We start from the raw sequence: 21,044 nt of genomic DNA, 5'->3' as shown, positions 1-21,044 counted from the left end.
CACTAGAAGCATACTACACAACAAACATGGTCATTATTAATCTCTAAGCCTATCTACCAAACTCTGACCACGTGGACAAGCAATCTAGATGAAATTTATTGACAAGTTTGTTGCATGTTCAAACATCACCATAGTTTAGGGTTTAGACTTTAGATGGTATATAGATTCAATGTCTATGTTTTGAGTTCAAGTTGTATTGTCTAAGGTTCAAGGTGTAGGATTTAGGGGTTAAGGTTAAAAGTTTAGGTTTAGGTATGTGGATGATGTGTCNTATAATTCCTGTTATGTACAGAAGGTACTAATTCTATTTAACCCCTCACAATTTAATGTTCATGTACAGAACTGAATTATACGTGTAGTGGTTTATGAATATTACACATTGAACATTTGTTTAGAACCGTTATCTAAAGAAAAATAAACATTTATTAAGAAATATAAATCGTATCTTTGAAATTTGCTTACACTTTTTAGGTAGATCTCCTTTTTGACTTAGAGATATATATAGTCAAATTTACTAGTCGAATATTTGAAATGAAACTAATCGTTAAGGCAAGACTAAGATTAAAGTTGTGTACTTATTTAGAAACATATGGACTTCTCTATACGTAAGACTTTTGTCTTAATTCTTAACTGGTTTTGTCTTGTTTTATTATTATTTTTTTTTCTTTTCATCATTTTTCTTGTAGTACTTTTATAGACTAATGACGGCAAAGTTGTAATATTTCTTCTTACCTTTTTTAATTATTGTTTATGACTTTTCATAGAACATATGTTGCAAACCCACAAAAAACACGTATATTGAAACATTTATAATCAGCTTTTGGTCCTATATATAAATTACACATTTAATACTTTTGGACCAGTTGATACATGTGGTAGAAATATATGTAGGGTATTATTAAATAGACCCAAAACTGAATAATAGTGACATACCGAACCTCCTAGACTCCTAGTGGTGAGAGCTTTCCCGTGAACTTATGAATCTTTGTTGAAATATTAATAGGGTTCGGTGCAAGAGAAGTGGTGGGATAAGGTTCGCGATCAACGGCCATTCATACTTTAACTTGGTGCTGGTCACAAACGTGGGTGGAGCCGGGGACGTACACTCGGTCTCGATGAAAGGGTCGAGGACAAGATGGCAATTAATGTCAAGAAACTGGGGACAAAATTGGCAAAGCAACTCTTACCTCAATGGTCAAAGTCTGTCGTTTGTTGTCACCACAAGTGATCGTCGAAGTGTCGTCTCGTACAATGTTGCACCTTCCAGTTGGTCCTTTGGCCAGACCTACACCGGAGGGCAGTTTCGTTATTAATTATACATTAACCAGTTCGGTTTGGTTATGTAATGTTTTTTTTTACGGTTCCAAGTTGGGGACTCTTTTTTGGTAACCAATTGAGATTGGGACTGATAGTGATATGTAGCGAATATGTGTGGGAACGAGAGAAAAGAGAGATAAATTCTCGTGTTATAATATAAGAAAATGAAAGTGATGTTATGTATTTGCTTTAATTAATTTGTGTTATGGAAACATGGAATTTTTTTTCTTCTGCCAACTAATTCTTCTTCTTGACTAGGAAAAAGAAAATTAAAACCACTAGTTCTACAAAGAAAAAAAATTGATATGTGTGACAGATCCAGCTTGGCTCGACCCTAGCAAGATCTCTAATAAAAATAGGTCCATGTATGGTCTATCTCTTCTTGTACTTGCGGTCCAACGAACCAGTCTACAATAAACCCCCAACTAAAAAATTTAATTGGTATGGTTTGATCAAAATGGTTAGTCTTATATAAGCCATATCCTTGACTTTGATATACATATTTTTTTAAAAGACTTAAAACCATTGGACCAAAAAAACCTTGAAGAACAACATTATGCTTTCTTTATCTTAAATATGTTTGCTTATATGCCACTATGAGCTTAATATGTCTTAGTTTTGCGTAGCCAACAATTATTTATCTTATATATAAAGGTATGCATCTAGAAATGGGTATACATATTTTTGGTCTTATATACCTACATTTATACATATACAAGGAAATGGTATATTTTAGAGAGGATGGTAAAGCGTGGGGAGAAGAATATAAGATAAAGGTGACAAATATTTCAAACCAAGTTTAAAGAAAAGAAAAAAAATGATGTCAGAGAACTGAAACTGTTTCTTAACAGAGCAACCATGAAAGATGTATGCGTGGGGTTTCTTTCTATTTCCGATCATTCTCTCTCTCCTCACACCTGTTCTTCTCTGTCTTCAGGTTTCCAATTTTGGTAATGAAAAAGATTACTTACGATAACATAGCCATCACCGAATCCAAACATCACATGCCTCCCTCTCTTATATGTATGTTATGTGTCTCTCTTGTGTGTATATATGAGACATTGGTTGTAAGGAGAGACTAACAAGAAGATGGATTTTTCATGTTTCCAAGAGTACCCTTTTGGTCTCAAGTTCAGAGGTACATTTAATGGGTTTGGAGAAAACAATGCAGTGTCTGAATCCGTGGTAGAAGAGTTGTGCAATAAAGGAAGGATGCAGAAGAAGAGTGATGATGATTTGAAGAAGAAGAAGAAGAAACAGAGCGGTTCTAGGGTTTGTAGTAGAGGGCATTGGAGGATCTCTGAGGATACTCAGCTTATGGAGCTTGTTGCAGTTAACGGTCCTCAAAACTGGAACCACATTGCAGAGAATATGCAAGGAAGAACAGGTAAACAAAATGTTGAAATCAATCTTTTCCTCTGCTAATTCCTGAAAAATGTGAAACTTACAATGTTCTTGGTTATTTGGGTTTGTTTCAAGGCAAGAGTTGCAGATTGAGGTGGTTCAACCAGTTAGATCCGAGGATTAACAAGAGAGCTTTCAGTGTTGAGGAAGAAGAGAGACTACTTGCAGCTCACAGAGCATTTGGTAACAAATGGGCAATGATTGCAAAGCTTTTTACTGGAAGAACAGACAATGCCTTAAAGAATCACTGGCATGTACTTATGGCAAGAAAGATGAGGCAGCAATCAAGTTCTTACGTCCAAAGATTCAATGGGTCTACTCATAAACCAAACACAGATCACAAAATCTTCAATCTTTCTCCTGGTTTGTGTCTTCTTACCCTATCTAGTTCTTGATACATATACATTGAGTTTGATCTGTTACTAGAGTCAAGTCATTATGCTAAATCTCTTGATATTTAGCACTCAAGAGCATTGAACTTATGGTAACATGTAAATTGGGCTCAAAATTAACCAGCTTGCAAGTTTTAGGGAGATTCTCTGATGTTGGTGAGTTCTAAGTTTCATGTTTCTGTGTGTTCTACAGGTAATGTCGATGATGAAGATATAAATCTGAAAAAGTACAGCTGGGAAATGCTAAAAGAGGGAACTACTAACCTGAAAGCTCAGTATCTCCAAGAAGAATATTGTTCTTCACGCATGCCGATGCAGGGTCCACATCATCACTACTCAACCTTCCCTGCAGATTCCTTGGCACTGACACTGCATGTTTCCATCCAGGAACCATCATCATCATCATCATCATCTTCGTCATTATCACTGCCATCATCATCAACTGCAGAACATACAATGGTGACCAGATATATTGAGACCACTAAACCTCCAGCATTTATAGATTTCCTAGGAGTAGGCCACTAAAGCTCCAACATGTAGAGTGGGAACTAATCAAGAACTTGATTACTCCTGTCATTATTATCAATGTCACTGTCTTTTGTTAGCCATTAACATGACAAACTACGAAATCAAGTTATGTCTTTATTATCTTTATCCAAGTGCTATTATTTATCGAATTTCTGATTCAAACTCTCAAAACAATATTACAAAAATTAAACACCAGCACATATTTATCTTTAAGAATTCTGAGTTAGGCCATGAATGGAGACAAAAGTAATGGTTCTAACCCAAGGTAAAGAATCAATGACCAAAAAAAATCTATAGCAGTTTTGCATTCCATATGAGTAAAACTTAACTAGCATGAGCAATACTGTCATGCATTCTAACTGGTGTCAGCCATTGCTTTTTCGAGTTCTTCCAATGTAAGCAGCCTCGTGGTCTTCAAATTATTTTCTGCTTCTGTGTAGGAATCTATATCCTTAAGGTTCACTTGCTTCAATGTGAATTGGTTTCCAACAGCCTTTATTGTCTTCTCAACAAAATCAGATCTTTCAATGTAATCCTTCATTCTACACACGAAATCTGTGTGATCTCTTTCCTGCAATGTACCAAAACCGTTGGAATACATAACTAACTTCCATGAATAAAAGAGTTTTGGATCAAGTAATCAAATTGAAGACATTTAGATCAAGATAGATTCAGGATCATACCAACCGGTACTGTGGCACTCTCGAAGGTAGCTTGAGGTAACCCATGTTTCTCACATTGTAGTCCCATAGAAATGATGTATGGTGTATCCATCTATTCCTTATAATTGATTGAGCATTCCCACCAAATTTACGATCACCAAAAACATAATCTGAAATATCCGAAATACAAGAAACATTAAACCTTTTCACTAAGAGTAACTAAACAAGAAATCAAAAAGAGTTGAGCTTTAGCCACACACCATTCTCACGTAGTTGGAAACCATTAATACCCTTAAACACTTCACCATACAACGAACCGCTCCAGGCCATGACAGAACGAGGATAAGGCTGGACATTTGGAACATCATCCTTGTTACAAATCAAACTCACAAACAGAGTACTCTTATCCACAATCACAGTTCCTCCTCCTGTAAACCTTTTAATAACCGGTACTCGATCTTCCATAACAGGTCCAAGCTCAAGAAGCTGAGCAGGTTTCCTGTAACAACGACAACATTGCTCAAAAAGTTATACATTTTTTCGCAATGATTTCGATTTAGAATCGAGGAAAGATGGAAACAGTTAAGAGTTTTTTACCCTGACATTCCCATGACAATGGTAGGGACATTGGTTCCATCATTAACAATGCACCAATTATGAGAAGATGTTCTAAGCAGCCTTTCTTCCAAATGCAGTTGCTCCAAGATTGGTATACCTTTAAGTCTAACAAGATTCATCAACGGAAGCCCCAAATCCTTAGCTCTACTTAAACTCATCTTAGCCCTTTTCAAGCTTTAACCTGAGAAGAGAAGCTTCTATGATACAAGACAAGAGCCATCATCAAAAACAGAGACTATATAGTTTCTTTCAAAAACCCACAAAGACCCATGACATTAAAAGCAGACAAATCTCGAAAATTTCGAATCTTTTGGTCGGATTTGAATTTTAATGAAGATTGAAGAAAGGTATCTAATTTCGATTGAGGGTTATCAAATCTCGATTCCAATAACAAGGGAAGCTTACCTGAATTCGTATTCAGGTGACGGACGTTGGTCGGCGATCGCCGACTTCAATGAAACGGGAGGACTCTGATTACAGCTGGCGAAGCCTCTAGCTTGACTAGAAGCTTTTTTATATTATAATGCGGAAAAAAAAAGTATATGCGCGCAAGGTGTTTGATTAAATGCCGCAATGCGATGTGTTTTTTTTTTTTTTACGTTCTGGATTTATGAATATATTACATACCCAGTTTAGGAAACAAGCATCTATGGCTAGAGACTTATAATTATCTGATTAATCTCGGCGTAGAACACACGAAAACACTATGGTGCCTGGAAACTGTTCGATTAAATGCCGGAAAGAGATGTATTTTTCACTAAACATGTTTTAACATTCACAATCTCATCACAAGAATAGTAATAATAATAAAAGAATAAATGTCATTATTAGATCTTAATAGAAGCTATTCTCCATGAATTTAACAAAGTCATTAAAATCGATTCTTCCGTCTTTGTTTCCATCTAATGACCTAATCATTACCAAACAGTTCTCTAAGTTAAACCCTTCTTTGAAACCTAAGATTGTTAAAACTCTTTGCAACTCTGTAGCATCGATAAACCAATCTCTGTTTTCATCAAATACATCGAAAGCTTGCTTTACTTCTTCTAAACTCGCTTCTTTCTCTTCGAACAAACTCGAAACTTGCTTGGCACTGTACCGTTCTTGAAGCTGATCATCGCTGTCTTTGTCAGGGAAAAGTCCTAAACTTGTCATAACCATCTCTGCATCTTCTTTACATAGATCACCACCATCACCATCTTTTTCTTTGATCATCAAACTCTCTTGTTGATCTTTGTTGCTGTTTTTGTCGATACTACTTTGATGATAATGTTGAAGAAGAGGGACAAATCTGGATAAAGAGATGCGAGTAGAAGAAACCCATCTGCAGAAACTTATTAGGAACAAGTTGAACAGAGCAAACAAAGGAACAGAAGACGATCGTTTGTATCCTGACAAGAAACTCTTCGACTCCATGGTTACGTTACTTAGATATATCAATGAATGAAAGGAATCACAAAAAAAAAGTTATTAGAAAAGCTTCTTAGAGGAGATATAGAAGCTGTGTGTGTATGTTAAGATATATATACATACAAGATTGAGTTTTTCAAGTGTTGGTTCGAGGAAAGTGGTATAGGGCGAGCAGAGACAAAGACAAAGTCCGCGTTTGAATAGGAAATAGAAAATAGGAAGTTTCTTTTAGTTTCCTTTTTGTTATGAACTATATGATAAGCTTGGAGGTAATAAGATGTTTATTATGAGAAGGATCAAAAGAGAAGAGATCTAGAGAATGATTGTATGGACTTTAGAGGGAAACTAGATAGAAAACTTAGAGAGATAATAAGACTTCTTTTCTCTTCTTATTATTATGTCTACATCTCTCTCACCTTCTTCTCACATACATAACTTCTATATATACTATTGATAAAACTATGATGACTCATGCACTACACAAGGTAACAAAGACAAGTGTACAAATATGAAGGACAAGTGGTGAACAAGTGTTACACCAAACTAAGGGATATGTGTCATTAAGATGGAAGACACATGTGGTGATGGATAATCACACTTATTTCATAACACTCCCCCTTGAGTATCCATCACCAATAATGAGCTATGCACCGCCTCATTAAAAACCTTGTCACGGAAAAACCCTTTAGGATCTAAACCATGACGAGGGAAAAAGAGTACAATGACATAAGCTCCCCCTTGAAAAGACTTCAAAGACCTTGTAGATGATGCATTCAAATATTGTGAATATGCTTTCTGAATGTTGAAGTAGAAAGGGCCTTTGTTAACATGCTTTGTAGTTTCCAATGAATAGTGATGCAATCTCCCCCTTCTTCATTGACATTCTCCATCGCGGTCGATCTTTTGCGTGTTATTTGTTGCCTCGTTAAAAACCTTACCATGGAAAAACCCAGTGGGATAAAAACCATGATAAGGGAAAAAGAGTGCAGCCACGCGAATCATCATATTCTTCCCCTGGACGTATTATCTTCAAACGATGCATTTTGATCTCTGAAGATGCATTCTGAATGAGGTATTCAGAATCACCTTTGTAAATAACTCTGCTACATTGTTACTTGAGTTGATGGACTGGCTATCAACTTCCTTATTCTTCTCGAAGTCTCGAGTGTAAGAGAGGAATATGTCTTGTCTTGTCATTCTTGGTGTAGCTTCCTTTGATTTGGAGGACATATGCAACATAGTCTTCAAACAGAGTTGTTGCCTTTCTGTTGCTTCTTGTGAATGGGTCTAAACAAGCATTAACTAATTGATGTTGATCGAACACTCAGTTTGAAGTTCTTCGCCAACAGGTTATGAGGCTCCAGTCTTAGGTATGTAACTATTGGTTGACGTTCGGGCATCATCTGAGCCATTATGGATTCTCGATATGGTATATGAAGCACAATTATTTTGGCATGACTTGAATAACTAACGCTCAAAGTCTGTCACTAAAACTTCACGAAGTTGTTGTTTTGCTATATATCTTTATATAGATCCAATATAAATTTTCCATCTGTAAAAACAACTAAACCAAACTCGAGGTTTCTAAAATATAATAAGCCCAAGTTAATCATACCTTTGCAATAGAAGATACGTTTTAACTCATCTCAAAATCTACTCATAGAGAATGATTTATATGCTGTAAAGAGGTTAGTAGAAAATGTTATGCACAATTCATAAGATATATAAATGATCGTCAGCATTTCTATATGATCTTATATGACTATATATATATATATATATGACTTCCTTTAGAAGTGATTGGTATAACATCTATTTTGAAAGATGTTTACAAGATCTTTTATTCAAAATAACCCTTTAAGGGTTTTGATGATCATCAACGAGTTCTCGAGAACATAATCATGACATCATATATCTTTCGGGATAAGCTTTTCAAGCATCCCATGAGGCATATTTCAAGTCATCATATAACATCAATTTCGATTGATATAGGGTATTTTAACAAAATATGGTGCAACACACCATTTTGTTATATATTGTTATACCCTTTTGATGCTTGGACCACTAATCCAAAAATCACTCGTCTTTCATACGAGTTTAATATAAACTTGAATACCTCTTTATTGGCCAATATATATCTCTATACACTTACCGAGCGGAGATTTATGATCCTCATTAATCACATTGCGCAATATTTTTATTGTCGACATTATGTAGTTGGTTCCATATTTCCCGTAATGACATGGTTAATCGAGATATCTTTAATCATTATATAAACGATTTTATACATGTACCTGATTTCGTTATTAACCATATCAATCGATTTATCTACTCATCTTGAGAAGTATCTTGCTCCTCTTTAGGAGTCTTTGTGCTCCTCTCTGGGAGTCTGTTTGCTCTTCTTAAAGAGTATATCTACTTCTCTTTAAGAGTTCATTTGCTACTCTTTTGAGAGTATAATCCTCTTTTTAATTTGCTCCTTTTTCTTTTCGAGGATTTTATTTAACTTATGAACCAAAATAGTCTATCACGTTTCTTATGTGTCATAGACTTAGTATGTCATCTGCCAGAGACATATTTTTATTGGAGCATTTTTAGCTGGGATGTGAGATTTCTGAGAACTACAAGTTCATATTCATTTATGTGAGGATCAATAATTATATGAAATCTCATCCATCAGCTTATTGCATTTGATTTGCAATATATGTTTTGAATAGTGATCTGTTGAACTTTTGAACTTTCAAGTTCATCATCATTGTATTCATTTGTTCAAAGATTCAAACTATTCAATGATTCTCCCATAATGAAGAAGAATTTTATCATCCAACTTGATGATATGCAAATCTTGCAATAGGCGCATCTCTTATAAGATGGCTTTTTATTATTAGAGCGGAGACTCATCTCCCGCATCTATATATTTCATCCTCTATAGATGATATTTTTATGTGGTGTGGAGGAGCATTTACAATATATATCACACACCCAAAAGATTCAAAATAAGAAATAATTAATTTCCAACCATGAATATATAACATGGAAGAAATATTTCTTTATAAATTGTTGGTCTCATATATAATATTGACTACATGCAAAACTGCATGTTCAATGTTTTAACATGGATATTAAATCACCAAGAACCGTTTTGCAATTTCTTGGAGTTGCACTATAAATGATTCATCATAGCTCATTTCAAGTTGAACATCACATATGTTCCACTTTATCACATGCGACATATATATGTGATAAACTAAAGGATATGACTTCACCAAAGTTATATCGCTCTGGGTGTCAAATTCACAAAAGTTTATCGACTTATTGTCGATGTGGGATTCCTTTAATTCTCCCCCTCTAGATGATAACTCTTAGAGTTCATTCGTCTCGTACTGAATCCCACTTTAGAATCAACAACATACCGATTTCAATTATGTTTATGAACTATATTATAAGCTTGGAGGTAAGAAGATGTTTATTATGAGAATGATCAAAAGAGAAGAGATCTAGAGAATGATTGTATGGACTTTAGAGAGAAGTTAGAGGGAAACTAGATAGAAAACTTAGAGAGATAATAAGACTTCTGTTCTCTTCTTATTATTATGTCTATATCTCTCTCACCTTCTTCTCACATACATAACTTCTATATATACTAGTGATAAGACTATGATGACTCATGCACTACACAAGGTAACAAAGACAAGTGTACAAATATGAAAGACAAGTGGTGAACAAGTGTTACACCAAGCTAAGGGATATGTGTCATTAAAATTGAAGACACATGTGGTGATGGATAATCACACTTATTTCATAACACTTTTAACATTGTTGGAATTGTTAGGAGTTGTTTTGGTCTTATTTGGAGGAAAGTTTGGTCGGTTTAACTTGTTTATTTATTGTTAACTTACAAATATTTTGTATGTTTTATTGGTTGGATATATAATTGTGTTAAGTAATCTAGACTTTTTGTATATTTTTAGAATTCAAACATGATATCTAATTAAATGAAAACTCGAGAGCAAGACTGGAATACATATGTAGTACTGAAGACTTTTTTCTTTGAATGTACGACATTTATTTTTATCATAATTTGACTGGAAATCTACTTAATTTATATAATGATAATTATTTCAATAATGTTTTACGCTGGTTGTGTAATATAATTTTCCTTTTTATCAATTTCTTTTTATGATTTTTTTTTAAAGACCCAACCCCTCTATTACTTCACCAATGGAGGTGGTCTTCTCTGTGACTTTCAGTATGATATAATTTCTTTGTTTTAACCGTAGTAGGCCTTAACTTCGATTATTATATGACTATATATATGAGCTAGATATCTATAACCATTATTGATATGGTCTCAGTTTCTCAGATATGGTTCAAAATTCCGTCTCAAAACTCCAAATTGCAAGAATATATTTTCTCTTGATATATGGTCTCAGTTGCGTAGATATATAATTGGAAAATTCACTCTAAAAACCGCAACTCAAAACTGTCTCTTTAATTTTCTCCTTTTGATATGGGCTTAGTTGCTTAGTTGGATTTAAACTTGCTCTCAAAAACCGAACTCCAACTGTCTCTTTTTTATACTTTTTCCCTTCTTCTCTAACACCTCCTCCTCCTCGACTGATGATAGAATGCTCCCTCTTCAAAGTCAAAGAGAATTGTTCATAAGAACAACACAAGAACACAAGTCTCTTAACAATATTTTCTTCATATCCGATTCTATAATGGATGATGCTTTAAGTACACAAGAAATAAACTACCTACTAAGAACGTGATACGTGGGTAAGGAAACACATTCATTCCCACTAATTAACTAAACTAACTAGAGTCTTGGCCACATCATATTTTTCATCACATTTGCGTCTCATCAATACTCCACCGTCCAAAAGAACTTTGTCCCCAAAGTTGAAGTTTTTGTGAGTGAAACCACTGACGCCAAACTCGAGCAGCTTTTGTTAGAAGCATGGAAATATCGACTACGGCATGGCTCACGCATTGGTGAAAGAAAACTGGGTGTAAAAATGATCGAACCAACATGTTGTTTGAGGACTGGTGTGAAAGGGGGTGGAGACGTCACAATCCTGCTGAGGAGGCGGCTGAAGATCTCGACGGCACATATGAGAGGGATGGAAAGACAAAGAAGGGGTAGAAGGAGAGGTGAACAAAGGAGAAAGTTGCTGCCTTCCACGGTCATGAACGAGACGTCGGAAAGGAAGTTTACACATCAACAACTATGTACTTCTCTGGTAGTTACAAGTCTCTTAGAGAACAACTGTTCTAAGATGGTGACGGTGAGGCTTCTTATTTCCTCTGGTGGTTGGCATAAATTTCTTCGTGTTGGTGGCATCTTTCTTCTTCTGAGCTTTAACTCCAGTTGATGATTTCCCAGTGGCTTGCTTAGTACGAGCCCTTGCCTTCTCCAATATGTGACCATGTCCCACTTGATATGCCTCAAATCCTTCTCGAACACTTTTAAATGCTTCTCTGAGCCGATTAATTGAGGTTTCCAAGTGTTGAAAGTGATCTTTAAGACTCAACTTCAACTTGGTCATCTCTTCATGAAGATCACGTTTAAAGCCAGCTACACATTCCTCCATGGCTGCATGTAGATTTGTCATGTCTCGCTCTTCGTCGTTGTAGACACGAAGATAGGGACTCCATAGGTCTCTTTATAATTCTCCATGGATTCTTTTTTTTTTTTGGTGAAAGAAATGAATGGAAATTAAAAAGTGTTTCGTTCAATTAGGGTTTGTTATAGTTTCCAACTCAAAATCAATTGACAATTAGTAGATTGACCCTAACCATTTATATATTAATGATAATTTTTTCAAGCTTCAGATGTGGAACTTGGATTGTATCTCAATAATCTCCCCTTCAAATCAATGACCACATGTAGGATATTAACACGACTTCTCGAGATGTTAACTCCATCTCGAACCGATCCCACTTGGACTGAAAATAAACCCCTTCTTGGACCCCCATTACTTGGGTTAACAAGAGGCATGTCTGTATCCACTTTTCTAGGTCCACCAGAACTTAAACCTTGCGCTCTGATACCATGTTAAATTTGAGATTGCTAGATATTCAAAATATTTGACAATTATGGGCTTCCAACTCAAAACCAACTGGCAATGAGTGGAGAGGCCTTAACCCTTTATATATTACTTAAATCCTTTCACATCTTTCCAATGTGGGATATTTTAGACTAACACCCCCCCTAACGCTCATGCATGACCATCTGAAGCGTGGATATATGTGAGAACAACATCCCGGGATGGCCCAACAAGTAACCTGCTCTGATACCATATACAAACTATAGAAGAATTTTGGGGAAAAGTCTTCATTATTGTCTTGTCTTTCTTAATCAATGATACAAGGGTTTATATAACACTAGGTCTTAAAGGTTACAACAATATTAGGATTTATAATAACCGACATAAACAAATCCTAACATGGAATTTCGGCTATATACCAATACTCCCCCGCAAGACAAACGTGGTACGAAAACGGAAACTTTGCAATCATAAAATGAAACACGTATGTCATGGACACTTGTCAAGGATGGAGAAATCATGTCAACAAACTCCTCTGGGCATAAACTTTAATCATGAAAATAGAGGTGAAACATCAGCTCGTCTTGGTCTTTGGTAAAAGGGAATAACAACATCGCATGGATGCAAATCCTGCAATCTCCATAAATAATTGTCCTAATTTCAAACAGTCTACAAATTAGACTAAAAAGAAATTTACCTAAAAATATGAGCGTTCCAAACAACTCACACGTAATAGTAAAACTATTACCAAATAAAAACTCGAAAAAAAATTATAACTCAAACTCATGTAAACCATAAACCCTATACCCAACATCATGAATTTAAATAAAAGAAAAAACCCCTGATTAATTAAAACCCCTGAAAAAAAATTAAAATTTATATTTATTAACAAAAGACATTTTCTATCCATAACACTAGAAACGACAGAAAGAATAGAAAATAAAAAAAAGGACACCAGAAACGACAGAAGAAAACGATTTGCAAAATTAGTCATGTGTAGTATATATTTATGGAATTTTGATTGTATGCCGGCCTGCTGGGGCAATACATGTGGTGCTTTGAATATCGAATACAATGTCAATCTGCTTCTTCTTAGTTACCAATTTAAATGCAAATAAAACACGAAAATATATTATATGTATATATAATTACATTGTTATAACATAAAAAAAAAATATTTAGTATATTCTATTGGCTAATTTAATTTCTAGCATACCAAATTTTATATGAGAACAAATATACAATTTTTATTATATAAAACAAATAGACAATTTATTTGGAACGGAATAGACCCACCCAACTGATGAAGTTATTCTTTCAAAAAGGTCGGATGGACACTTGTGTTTGGATCAAGATTACCACAGAGCATATAGTTACATAGTAGATGATTCGGCCATGTACGGAAGGATTTGTTCTAGTTAGATAACATGTCTTATCCCTAGCATTTTCCATCACTCTAGCAAGAAAACGTCAATGTGATTGGCCGAGGAGTTATGTTTAAGGGAGAAGATGTTATAAACCCTAATCTGACGTTTGTGGTTATATGGGATGCGGTCTTTGGAATGAGTTCGGAGCTTTCTGAATGTATGATTTTAATAGTTTAGTCACTAAAAGAAAACACTGATTTTCCGACTACGATCGGCGACTATATTCGTAGTCGTTAAATTTAGTGACTAATTACCCACTAATTTGTGACTGCTTTATGACTATTCTCACATAGTTACTCTTTAGTCGCTAATTAGCGACAAATTATTTTAGTTGTTATGTTAGTCGCTAAATGGCGACAAAAACGTGAAGAAATAAGAATAGTCTTTCATTCGGCGACTATTTTGCGACAATTTCGGCGGGTCGCAAACGTTTGTCGCAAAATAGTCGCTAAATTAGCGACTAAACGGTAGTTGCTTTTGTAGTCGTTAATTTGGCGACTATTTTGCGACATTTTCGGCGGGTCGCAAAATAGTCGCTAAAAGTTGGTTTAAAACACGTTCTTAGCATTCCGGAGTAGGTATACTTGTATTTGGTGACTACGTAATATAGTCACTTTTTAGTTGCTAAATATGTCTATATAAACTGAGCTCACCAATTGTTTTTCTCACTCGCAGAAACACAAAGCAACACACAAAAAAAACGAGATCAAAGAGATTTATAATAATGTCAGGAAGTTACAATTATAGTAATTTCCGAGAGGGGATGTACAAGAGGATCGATGAGGTGACGGGAAATTTTACAGAAGAGTTTAGAGCCGGGAAAGAGCAGTTCATGCAATTTGCAAATATCCAGCCTTTTGCACAAGAAAACGGGGGTAAGTTTTTTGCCCTTGTAGTAGGTGCAAAAACGGGAAGCGTTTTCTAGGGACTAGAATTTGGAATCATCTTTTTAGTTATGGGTTTATGCCAGATTATTATGTTTGGTATAAGCATGGGGAAGAAATTAATATGGATATAGGAACGAGTACTATTGATCCGACATTTATTAGTGGGAGTGAGGAAGTGGGTAATGTAGTAGAAGATAGATATATGGATATGGCGAATGATGCATTTCCTTCTAATGTCGATTTTGATGATAACTATCAATTGGATGGGGGTTATAAGAGTGTAGAAGAACCAGTACTTAACCATTCAAAAAAAATCTATGACTTGTTAGAAGGTGCAAAAATCCAATATATGATGGTTTTCGTGAAGGTCACTCACAATTATCTTTAGCTGCTAGAGTTATGCAAAATAAGGCAGATTATAATATGAGTGAAAAATTAGTGGATTCAGTATGTGAAATGTTGAGTGATTATTTACTAGAAGGAAACCATGCTACGGGTTCTCATTACGAGACAGAGAAATTGATGTACAATTTAGGACTCCAATATCATACAATTGATGTTTGTATAAACAATTGTATGTTATTCTGGAAAGATGACAAAAAAGAAGAAAAATGTTTGTTTTGTGATGCACCAAGATGGAAGCCTAAGAATGACCGACGCAGAACCAAAGTACCATATAGTCGTATGTGGTACTTACCTATTGGTGATAGACTGAAGAGAATGTATCAGAGTCACAAGACTGCAGCAGCAATGCGATGGCATGCCGAGCACCAAGCAAAGGTGGGAGAAATGAGTCATCCGTCTGATGCAGCGGAGTGGAAGTATTTTCAAGAACAAAATCCTCAATTTGCTGAAGAACCACGTAACGTGTATTTGGGATTGTGTACTGATGGGTTCAATCCATTTGGGATGTCTCGTCACCATTCATTATGGCCAGTGATATTGACGCCATATAATCTACCCCCTGGTATGTGCATGGATGCTGAGTACTTGTTTCTTACAATTCTAAATTTTGGTCCAAACCATCCGCGAGCTAGTCTTGATGTCTTTCTCCAACCTCTTATTGATGAGTTAAAAGAGTTGTGGTCTACTGGAGTCGATGCATTAGATGTGTCCTTGGGCCAAAATTTCAACCTAAAAGCAGTGCTGATGTGGACGATAAGTGACTTTCCTGCGTATGGCATGTTATCTGGATGGACAACACATGGTAAATTATCTTGTCGAGTTTGCATGGACGATATAATGTCTTTTTATCTACTGAATGGAAGGAAGACATGTTGGTTTGATTGTCATCGAAGATTTCTTCCTCCTGATCATCCTCTGAGGAGGAATAAAAAAGACTTCTTGAAGGGAAAATACACTACAAGAGAGTATCCACCAGAGTCCTTGACCGGTGAGCAAGTTTATTCTGAGCGGTTGAATTCTGTAAATCCTCCAAGAACCAAGGACGTCGGTGGAAATGGTCATGAAAGGAAGATGCATGGATATGGAAAGCACCATAACTGGCACAAGGAAAGCATTTTATGGTCGCTACCGTACTGGAAGGACCTTAATCTCCAACATAATATTGATGTGATGCATACAGAGAAATTTTTTTTGGACAACATCATGTACACTCTTATGCGTGTGAAAGGTAAATCAAAAGATTATGTCATTTCAAGGTTGGATATAGCAAAGTTCTGTTCTCGGCCACACTTACATCTTGATAGTAGGGGTAAAGCACCTTTCCCGCCTTATACATTGACAAACGAAGCCAGAACAAGCTTATTGGAATGTGTGAAATACTCGGTTAAATTTCCAGATGGCTATTCAGCAGACTTAGCTAGTTGTGTTGATATAGAAAATGGAAAGTTTTCAGGCATGAAGAGCCATGACTGCCATGTTTTCATGGAGCGGTTACTTCCATTTATCTTTGCAGAACTCCTTCACTGGAATGTCCACCTTGCGTCATCAGGTGATATGTCTATACTTTGTCTCTCCTTAGCCTATTTTTATCATGCATTTAGCTAGGATAACTCATTGGTTTGCATCATTTTTTAGTTCTTTCTATACACTTTGCACGTNTAGATGTGTCCTTGGGCCAAAATTTCAACCTAAAAGCAGTGCTGATGTGGACGATAAGTGACTTTCCTGCGTATGGCATGTTATCTGGATGGACAACACATGGTAAATTATCTTGTCGAGTTTGCATGGACGATATAATGTCTTTTTATCTACTGAATGGAAGGAAGACATGTTGGTTTGATTGTCATCGAAGATTTCTTCCTCCTGATCATCCTCTGAGGAGGAATAAAAAAGACTTCTTGAAGGGAAAATACACTACAAGAGAGTATCCACCAGAGTCCTTGACCGGTGAGCAAGTTTATTCTGAGCGGTTGAATTCTGTAAATCCTCCAAGAACCAAGGACGTCGGTGGAAATGGTCATGAAAGGAAGATGCATGGATATGGAAAGCACCATAACTGGCACAAGGAAAGCATTTTATGGTCGCTACCGTACTGGAAGGACCTTAATCTCCAACATAATATTGATGTGATGCATACAGAGAAATTTTTTTTGGACAACATCATGTACACTCTTATGCGTGTGAAAGGTAAATCAAAAGATTATGTCATTTCAAGGTTGGATATAGCAAAGTTCTGTTCTCGGCCACACTTACATCTTGATAGTAGGGGTAAAGCACCTTTCCCGCCTTATACATTGACAAACGAAGCCAGAACAAGCTTATTGGAATGTGTGAAATACTCGGTTAAATTTCCAGATGGCTATTCAGCAGACTTAGCTAGTTGTGTTGATATAGAAAATGGAAAGTTTTCAGGCATGAAGAGCCATGACTGCCATGTTTTCATGGAGCGGTTACTTCCATTTATCTTTGCAGAACTCCTTCACTGGAATGTCCACCTTGCGTCATCAGGTGATATGTCTATACTTTGTCTCTCCTTAGCCTATTTTTATCATGCATTTAGCTAGGATAACTCATTGGTTTGCATCATTTTTTAGTTCTTTCTATACACTTTGCACGTCTAGGTAGCTCTTGCATCATCCTTGCATACATTGTGCATCTTGGAGTATTTCAGGTATTTAGGAAACATTGGAAGCCGTTCTCGTCCGAGCCATGGTCACCATCTGCGTTTCGTCCGAGCCATGGTCACCATCTCCGTTTTGTCCGAGCCATTGTCACCATCTTCATTCTCGTCCGAGCCATGGTCACCATCTTCGTCTCGTCCGAGCCATTGTCACCATCTCCGTTCCGTCCGAGCTATCCGTCCAAGCCATGCTCCTCAGCCTTCCATCCGAGCTATGATGACATTGGATTCCATTCGACGCACATGGACTTGATCGCACATGTCGGGAAGAAAGACGTTTGGTTTCACATGCTTCAGGAGATTACCGAACCGACGCTTTACCTTGTCGTTTTAAGTTTTAGGGCTTTCCATGTTGGACTACTATATATACATTTTGTTAAGTCTTTGCGGAGACATCTTATCTTTTAATCTCGTTTTCGTTCCCAGAAGGTTTTTAACCTAGCATCCAAAACACGTTCTCAGACTTGTATTCCGATATCGTTGAGATTTATTGAGATTTTGCATTTGATTCCTTCTACAAAGTTGTTAATCTTATTTTTATCTATCTTATTATGCTTGTTTCAATGATTTCTGTGTTTGCATCCTTGACTATGATTTTCGGATCTGAGTAGTGTGTTAGTTCTTGAGGATGGGATAGATTAGGTGGAGGATCTTAGGATGTAGAGTGTTTAAGCTTTGATTGTATGATTCCCTTCTGGACTAGAGTTAGAATTACTAGTTTCTCTCTGATCAATTGGAACTAGGTTCGAGACATTTCCGCACCCAAAAGGTGTTTGATGAAATGTCTGACCAACTAGTGCCAGAGACTTACGTTCCTAGCCTAAGAGATTAGTTGTCTAGGATGTTTGTTGACACGAATGAACTTGTCTGTCATGCCTGCTCGACCACGTTTCTCTAGCGAGAGCTAGGTATGGAAGTGGTTGAGTCTGAGTAGCTTTTGCCAAGAGATTGGATTAGCTAAGTTGTGATGTTCATTGTTTAGGGATACTTTGCTTGTGGTATGTTAAACACTCCTTAGACTAGGATACTCCACCGACATCAATTACCCCATCCTTAGGACTTCTTTCTTTCTGATTTTTATTACATTCCTGGAACTGTTTCGTTTGTTCATGCTTAGAATCTTTTACGTTTTTATTCACTTTCGCTTCTCGTCATGCATTCTTGTTTCTAGTTCTGTGACTCATTTCCGTTTTGCATTTTGATCATTCTAGGACTGCTAGATAAAAACATTCTTCGAATTGGCTTGACTTGTGATAGCTTGATTGCATCTTGAGTGATAGTAAACATTCCCAACTGGATTGACACCTTAAGTACTACAACTACATAAGGTTAATTGAACCTACTAGGAGACATAAAAAATCTTAGTATCATCAGGTATATTAATTAATTATTGAAAGTTCTATATATATATATATGAAGTGAGTACTTGTATTTCCATTTTTCCGGGACTTATGCTTGAGAACTTTGCAAACAAGTCGACTTCAAATTCTAAAACAGAACATTGTTTTAATCATCTGCAATTTGGAAAAGATATTTCCACCATCCTTTTTTGATGTGATGGAGCACCTGCCTATATATCTTCCCTACGAAGCTGAATTGGGAGGCCCTGTCCAATATAGGTGGATGTATCCTTTTGAAAGGTTTTTTAAAAAATTGAAAGGAAAAACAAAGAACAAAAGATATGCGGCTGGATCAATTGTTGAATCATATATCAATGACGAGATTGTTTATTTCTCTGAGCACTACTTTGCTGAGAACATACGAACAAAATCAAGGTGAGCAATTAAGAGTAAATATTTTTAATGTGATATTTAATTTAATAGTCATAATAATTACTTTTTAGTTATTTGGTCAGATTAACAAGATTTGATGAAGGTGAAGCGTTTGAATATCATGTCCCTGGAGTACCCTCTATATTTACTCAAGTTGGCCGTCCAAGTGGAGAAATGAATGAAATATGACTTTCACGTGATGACTATCGTTGCACACACTCATGTTAATATAGTCGTTAAATTGTCGGCAAATTGTCGCCACATGTGATTACTATATGACGATAATGCGACGACCAATTGACGACTATTTAACGACTATATGTATTAGCAATAAAATTTTAATTACAATAGTAATTAGTCGCTAAATAGTTGTATAATGTTTTTCAACGACTATTAAACGACTATTACTATAGTGGCCGTTGGCCTGTTTTCTTGTAGTGAGTGTTAGGTATGCCATTTTCGGCGGTGGTGAAGTAATCATGCTATCTTGGACATTGGTGCACAATCATTACTCGAATGTTTGTTTAACATCGTATGAGCAAGGTGCATGCCGACGTGATTCGATACCTATAATAAAGTTAATGCTTTGTCGCATCCACCTGTTAGGTTTTATATAATACCATTTCAAACATTTAATTTATACTTTATACATAAAAAATGAAATATTTATATAATACCATTTCAAACATTTAGTTGTTTAATATAAATTTTGTACATTAGAATTGGACACCCAAGGGCGGAGGCTGTGTGTTAGCATGGGGGTCAATTGACCCCTATGGATTTACAAAATTTGAAACTAAAGCTATAACTAAACTACTCCTCGAAACGGACTAATTAAGAGAGTCTTCCAAGTGTCAAATAGGACTGGAATCTACTATCTCATGCAACACTTTTTGCAATAGTTTTAGCAACTTTATTCGCTGATGTGACTAAGTGACAGTCCCCGCGAACAAAATCATTTAGTTTGGTATGAATCTCGCTCATGATAGCAGAATACCTTGGTCAATCTTTAGAATTATTAACTTCATCCATAGCCGCAACGTGATCCGTTCCTAACTCCACCTTCATCAATATGCAAGCTGCATAAAGCTTCTAATATTCACAAAAAAAACATCGCAAAACATACTTTATATGAGAATCTACTCGTGGAAATGCTTCTCTAGCATGAAACGGGCTGCCCTTTTTGTCATCCTTTGCCATTCATGTCCCACCAGGCATCAACGAGCTATTAACCCATGACGAAGCAAGTTACACTTGATCACCCCGCTGCTAGTTCCTAATCTAAGTTATGAAAATCTAACTTATACGCTTATCTTCCTACAAAATTAGGAAAATTCTCCGAATCTATATAATCTTTAAATACGTAATTCTAATTTTCATAAACAAAGGCAAAGATTAAGGTTTTATATTCAGTTAATGTATCTGAATATACAGTTCAGACTTTGGGTGTTAAAATGAGTAAGAAAATAGTTCTTTTTTTTATTGAGTATGC

The 21,044-nt window shown here is 36.0% G+C and overlaps 4 protein-coding genes across 8 annotated transcripts in view; 2 read left to right on the top strand and 2 right to left on the bottom strand.

The window, feature by feature from the left end:
- LOC104780137 (expansin-A5) overlaps nt 1–1,510 on the top strand; it is a 2,574-nt gene extending 1,064 nt beyond the window's left edge. The window contains exon 3 of the mRNA XM_010504610.1: nt 1,004–1,510. Coding sequence (XP_010502912.1) covers nt 1,004–1,313 — 310 coding nt within the window. The 3' untranslated portion in view covers nt 1,314–1,510. The remainder of the gene's footprint in view (nt 1–1,003) is intronic.
- LOC104780136 (transcription factor WER) lies at nt 2,125–3,720 on the top strand. Of its 2 annotated transcripts, XM_010504609.1 has the most exons (4): nt 2,125–2,340; nt 2,429–2,704; nt 2,797–3,084; nt 3,307–3,720. In XM_010504609.1, exons 2-4 carry the CDS (start codon nt 2,530–2,532, stop codon nt 3,636–3,638), a joined length of 795 nt encoding a protein of 264 aa, XP_010502911.1. In that variant the 5' UTR covers nt 2,125–2,340; nt 2,429–2,529; the 3' UTR covers nt 3,639–3,720. The 2 variants fall into 2 exon arrangements, with proteins under 2 accessions (XP_010502911.1, XP_010502910.1); XM_010504608.1 differs by lacking the exon at nt 2,125–2,340 and having other exon boundaries at nt 2,350–2,704.
- On the bottom strand, nt 3,825–5,640 carry LOC104780135 (putative lipoate-protein ligase A). 4 transcript variants are annotated; one of them, XM_010504604.2, is made up of 5 exons: nt 5,327–5,640; nt 4,901–5,118; nt 4,564–4,802; nt 4,325–4,473; nt 3,825–4,212 (listed from the first exon to the last, which is right to left on the bottom strand). In XM_010504604.2, exons 2-5 carry the CDS (start codon nt 5,077–5,079, stop codon nt 3,997–3,999), a joined length of 783 nt encoding a protein of 260 aa, XP_010502906.1. In that variant the 5' UTR covers nt 5,080–5,118; nt 5,327–5,640; the 3' UTR covers nt 3,825–3,996. The 4 variants fall into 4 exon arrangements, with proteins under 4 accessions (XP_010502906.1, XP_010502909.1, XP_010502907.1 ...); XM_010504607.2 differs by having other exon boundaries at nt 4,901–5,115; XM_010504605.2 differs by having other exon boundaries at nt 4,901–5,102.
- Nucleotides 5,723–6,731, bottom strand: LOC104780134 (probable calcium-binding protein CML30). Its single transcript, XM_010504603.2, has one exon. It carries the CDS (start codon nt 6,335–6,337, stop codon nt 5,756–5,758), a length of 582 nt encoding a protein of 193 aa, XP_010502905.1. The 5' UTR covers nt 6,338–6,731; the 3' UTR covers nt 5,723–5,755.

This window comes from Camelina sativa, chromosome 4 (assembly GCF_000633955.1).
Source record: "Camelina sativa cultivar DH55 chromosome 4, Cs, whole genome shotgun sequence".
NCBI lineage: Eukaryota > Viridiplantae > Streptophyta > Magnoliopsida > Brassicales > Brassicaceae > Camelina > Camelina sativa.
The sequence above is the reverse complement of the archived record's forward strand: the minus strand, read 5'-3'. Positions and strand labels throughout refer to the sequence as shown.

What these genes read in the sequence shown, in the direction of transcription:
- LOC104780136 (XM_010504608.1), top strand. Translation starts at nt 2,407, where the DNA reads ATGGATTTTTCATGTTTCCAAGAGTACCCTTTTGGTCTCAAGTTCAGA. An exon ending in GAATATGCAAGGAAGAACAG is followed by an intron (nt 2,705 to 2,796) that starts GTAAACAAAATG and finishes GTTTGTTTCAAG; the next exon opens with GCAAGAGTTGCAGATTGAGG. An exon ending in AATCTTCAATCTTTCTCCTG is followed by an intron (nt 3,085 to 3,306) that starts GTTTGTGTCTTC and finishes TGTGTTCTACAG; the next exon opens with GTAATGTCGATGATGAAGAT.
- LOC104780135 (XM_010504604.2), bottom strand. Translation starts at nt 5,079, where the DNA reads ATGAGTTTAAGTAGAGCTAAGGATTTGGGGCTTCCGTTGATGAATCTT. An exon ending in ATTGTCATGGGAATGTCAGG is followed by an intron (nt 4,803 to 4,900) that starts GTAAAAAACTCT and finishes TCGTTGTTACAG; the next exon opens with GAAACCTGCTCAGCTTCTTG. An exon ending in TTTCCAACTACGTGAGAATG is followed by an intron (nt 4,474 to 4,563) that starts GTGTGTGGCTAA and finishes CGGATATTTCAG; the next exon opens with ATTATGTTTTTGGTGATCGT.
- LOC104780134 (XM_010504603.2), bottom strand. Translation starts at nt 6,337, where the DNA reads ATGGAGTCGAAGAGTTTCTTGTCAGGATACAAACGATCGTCTTCTGTT.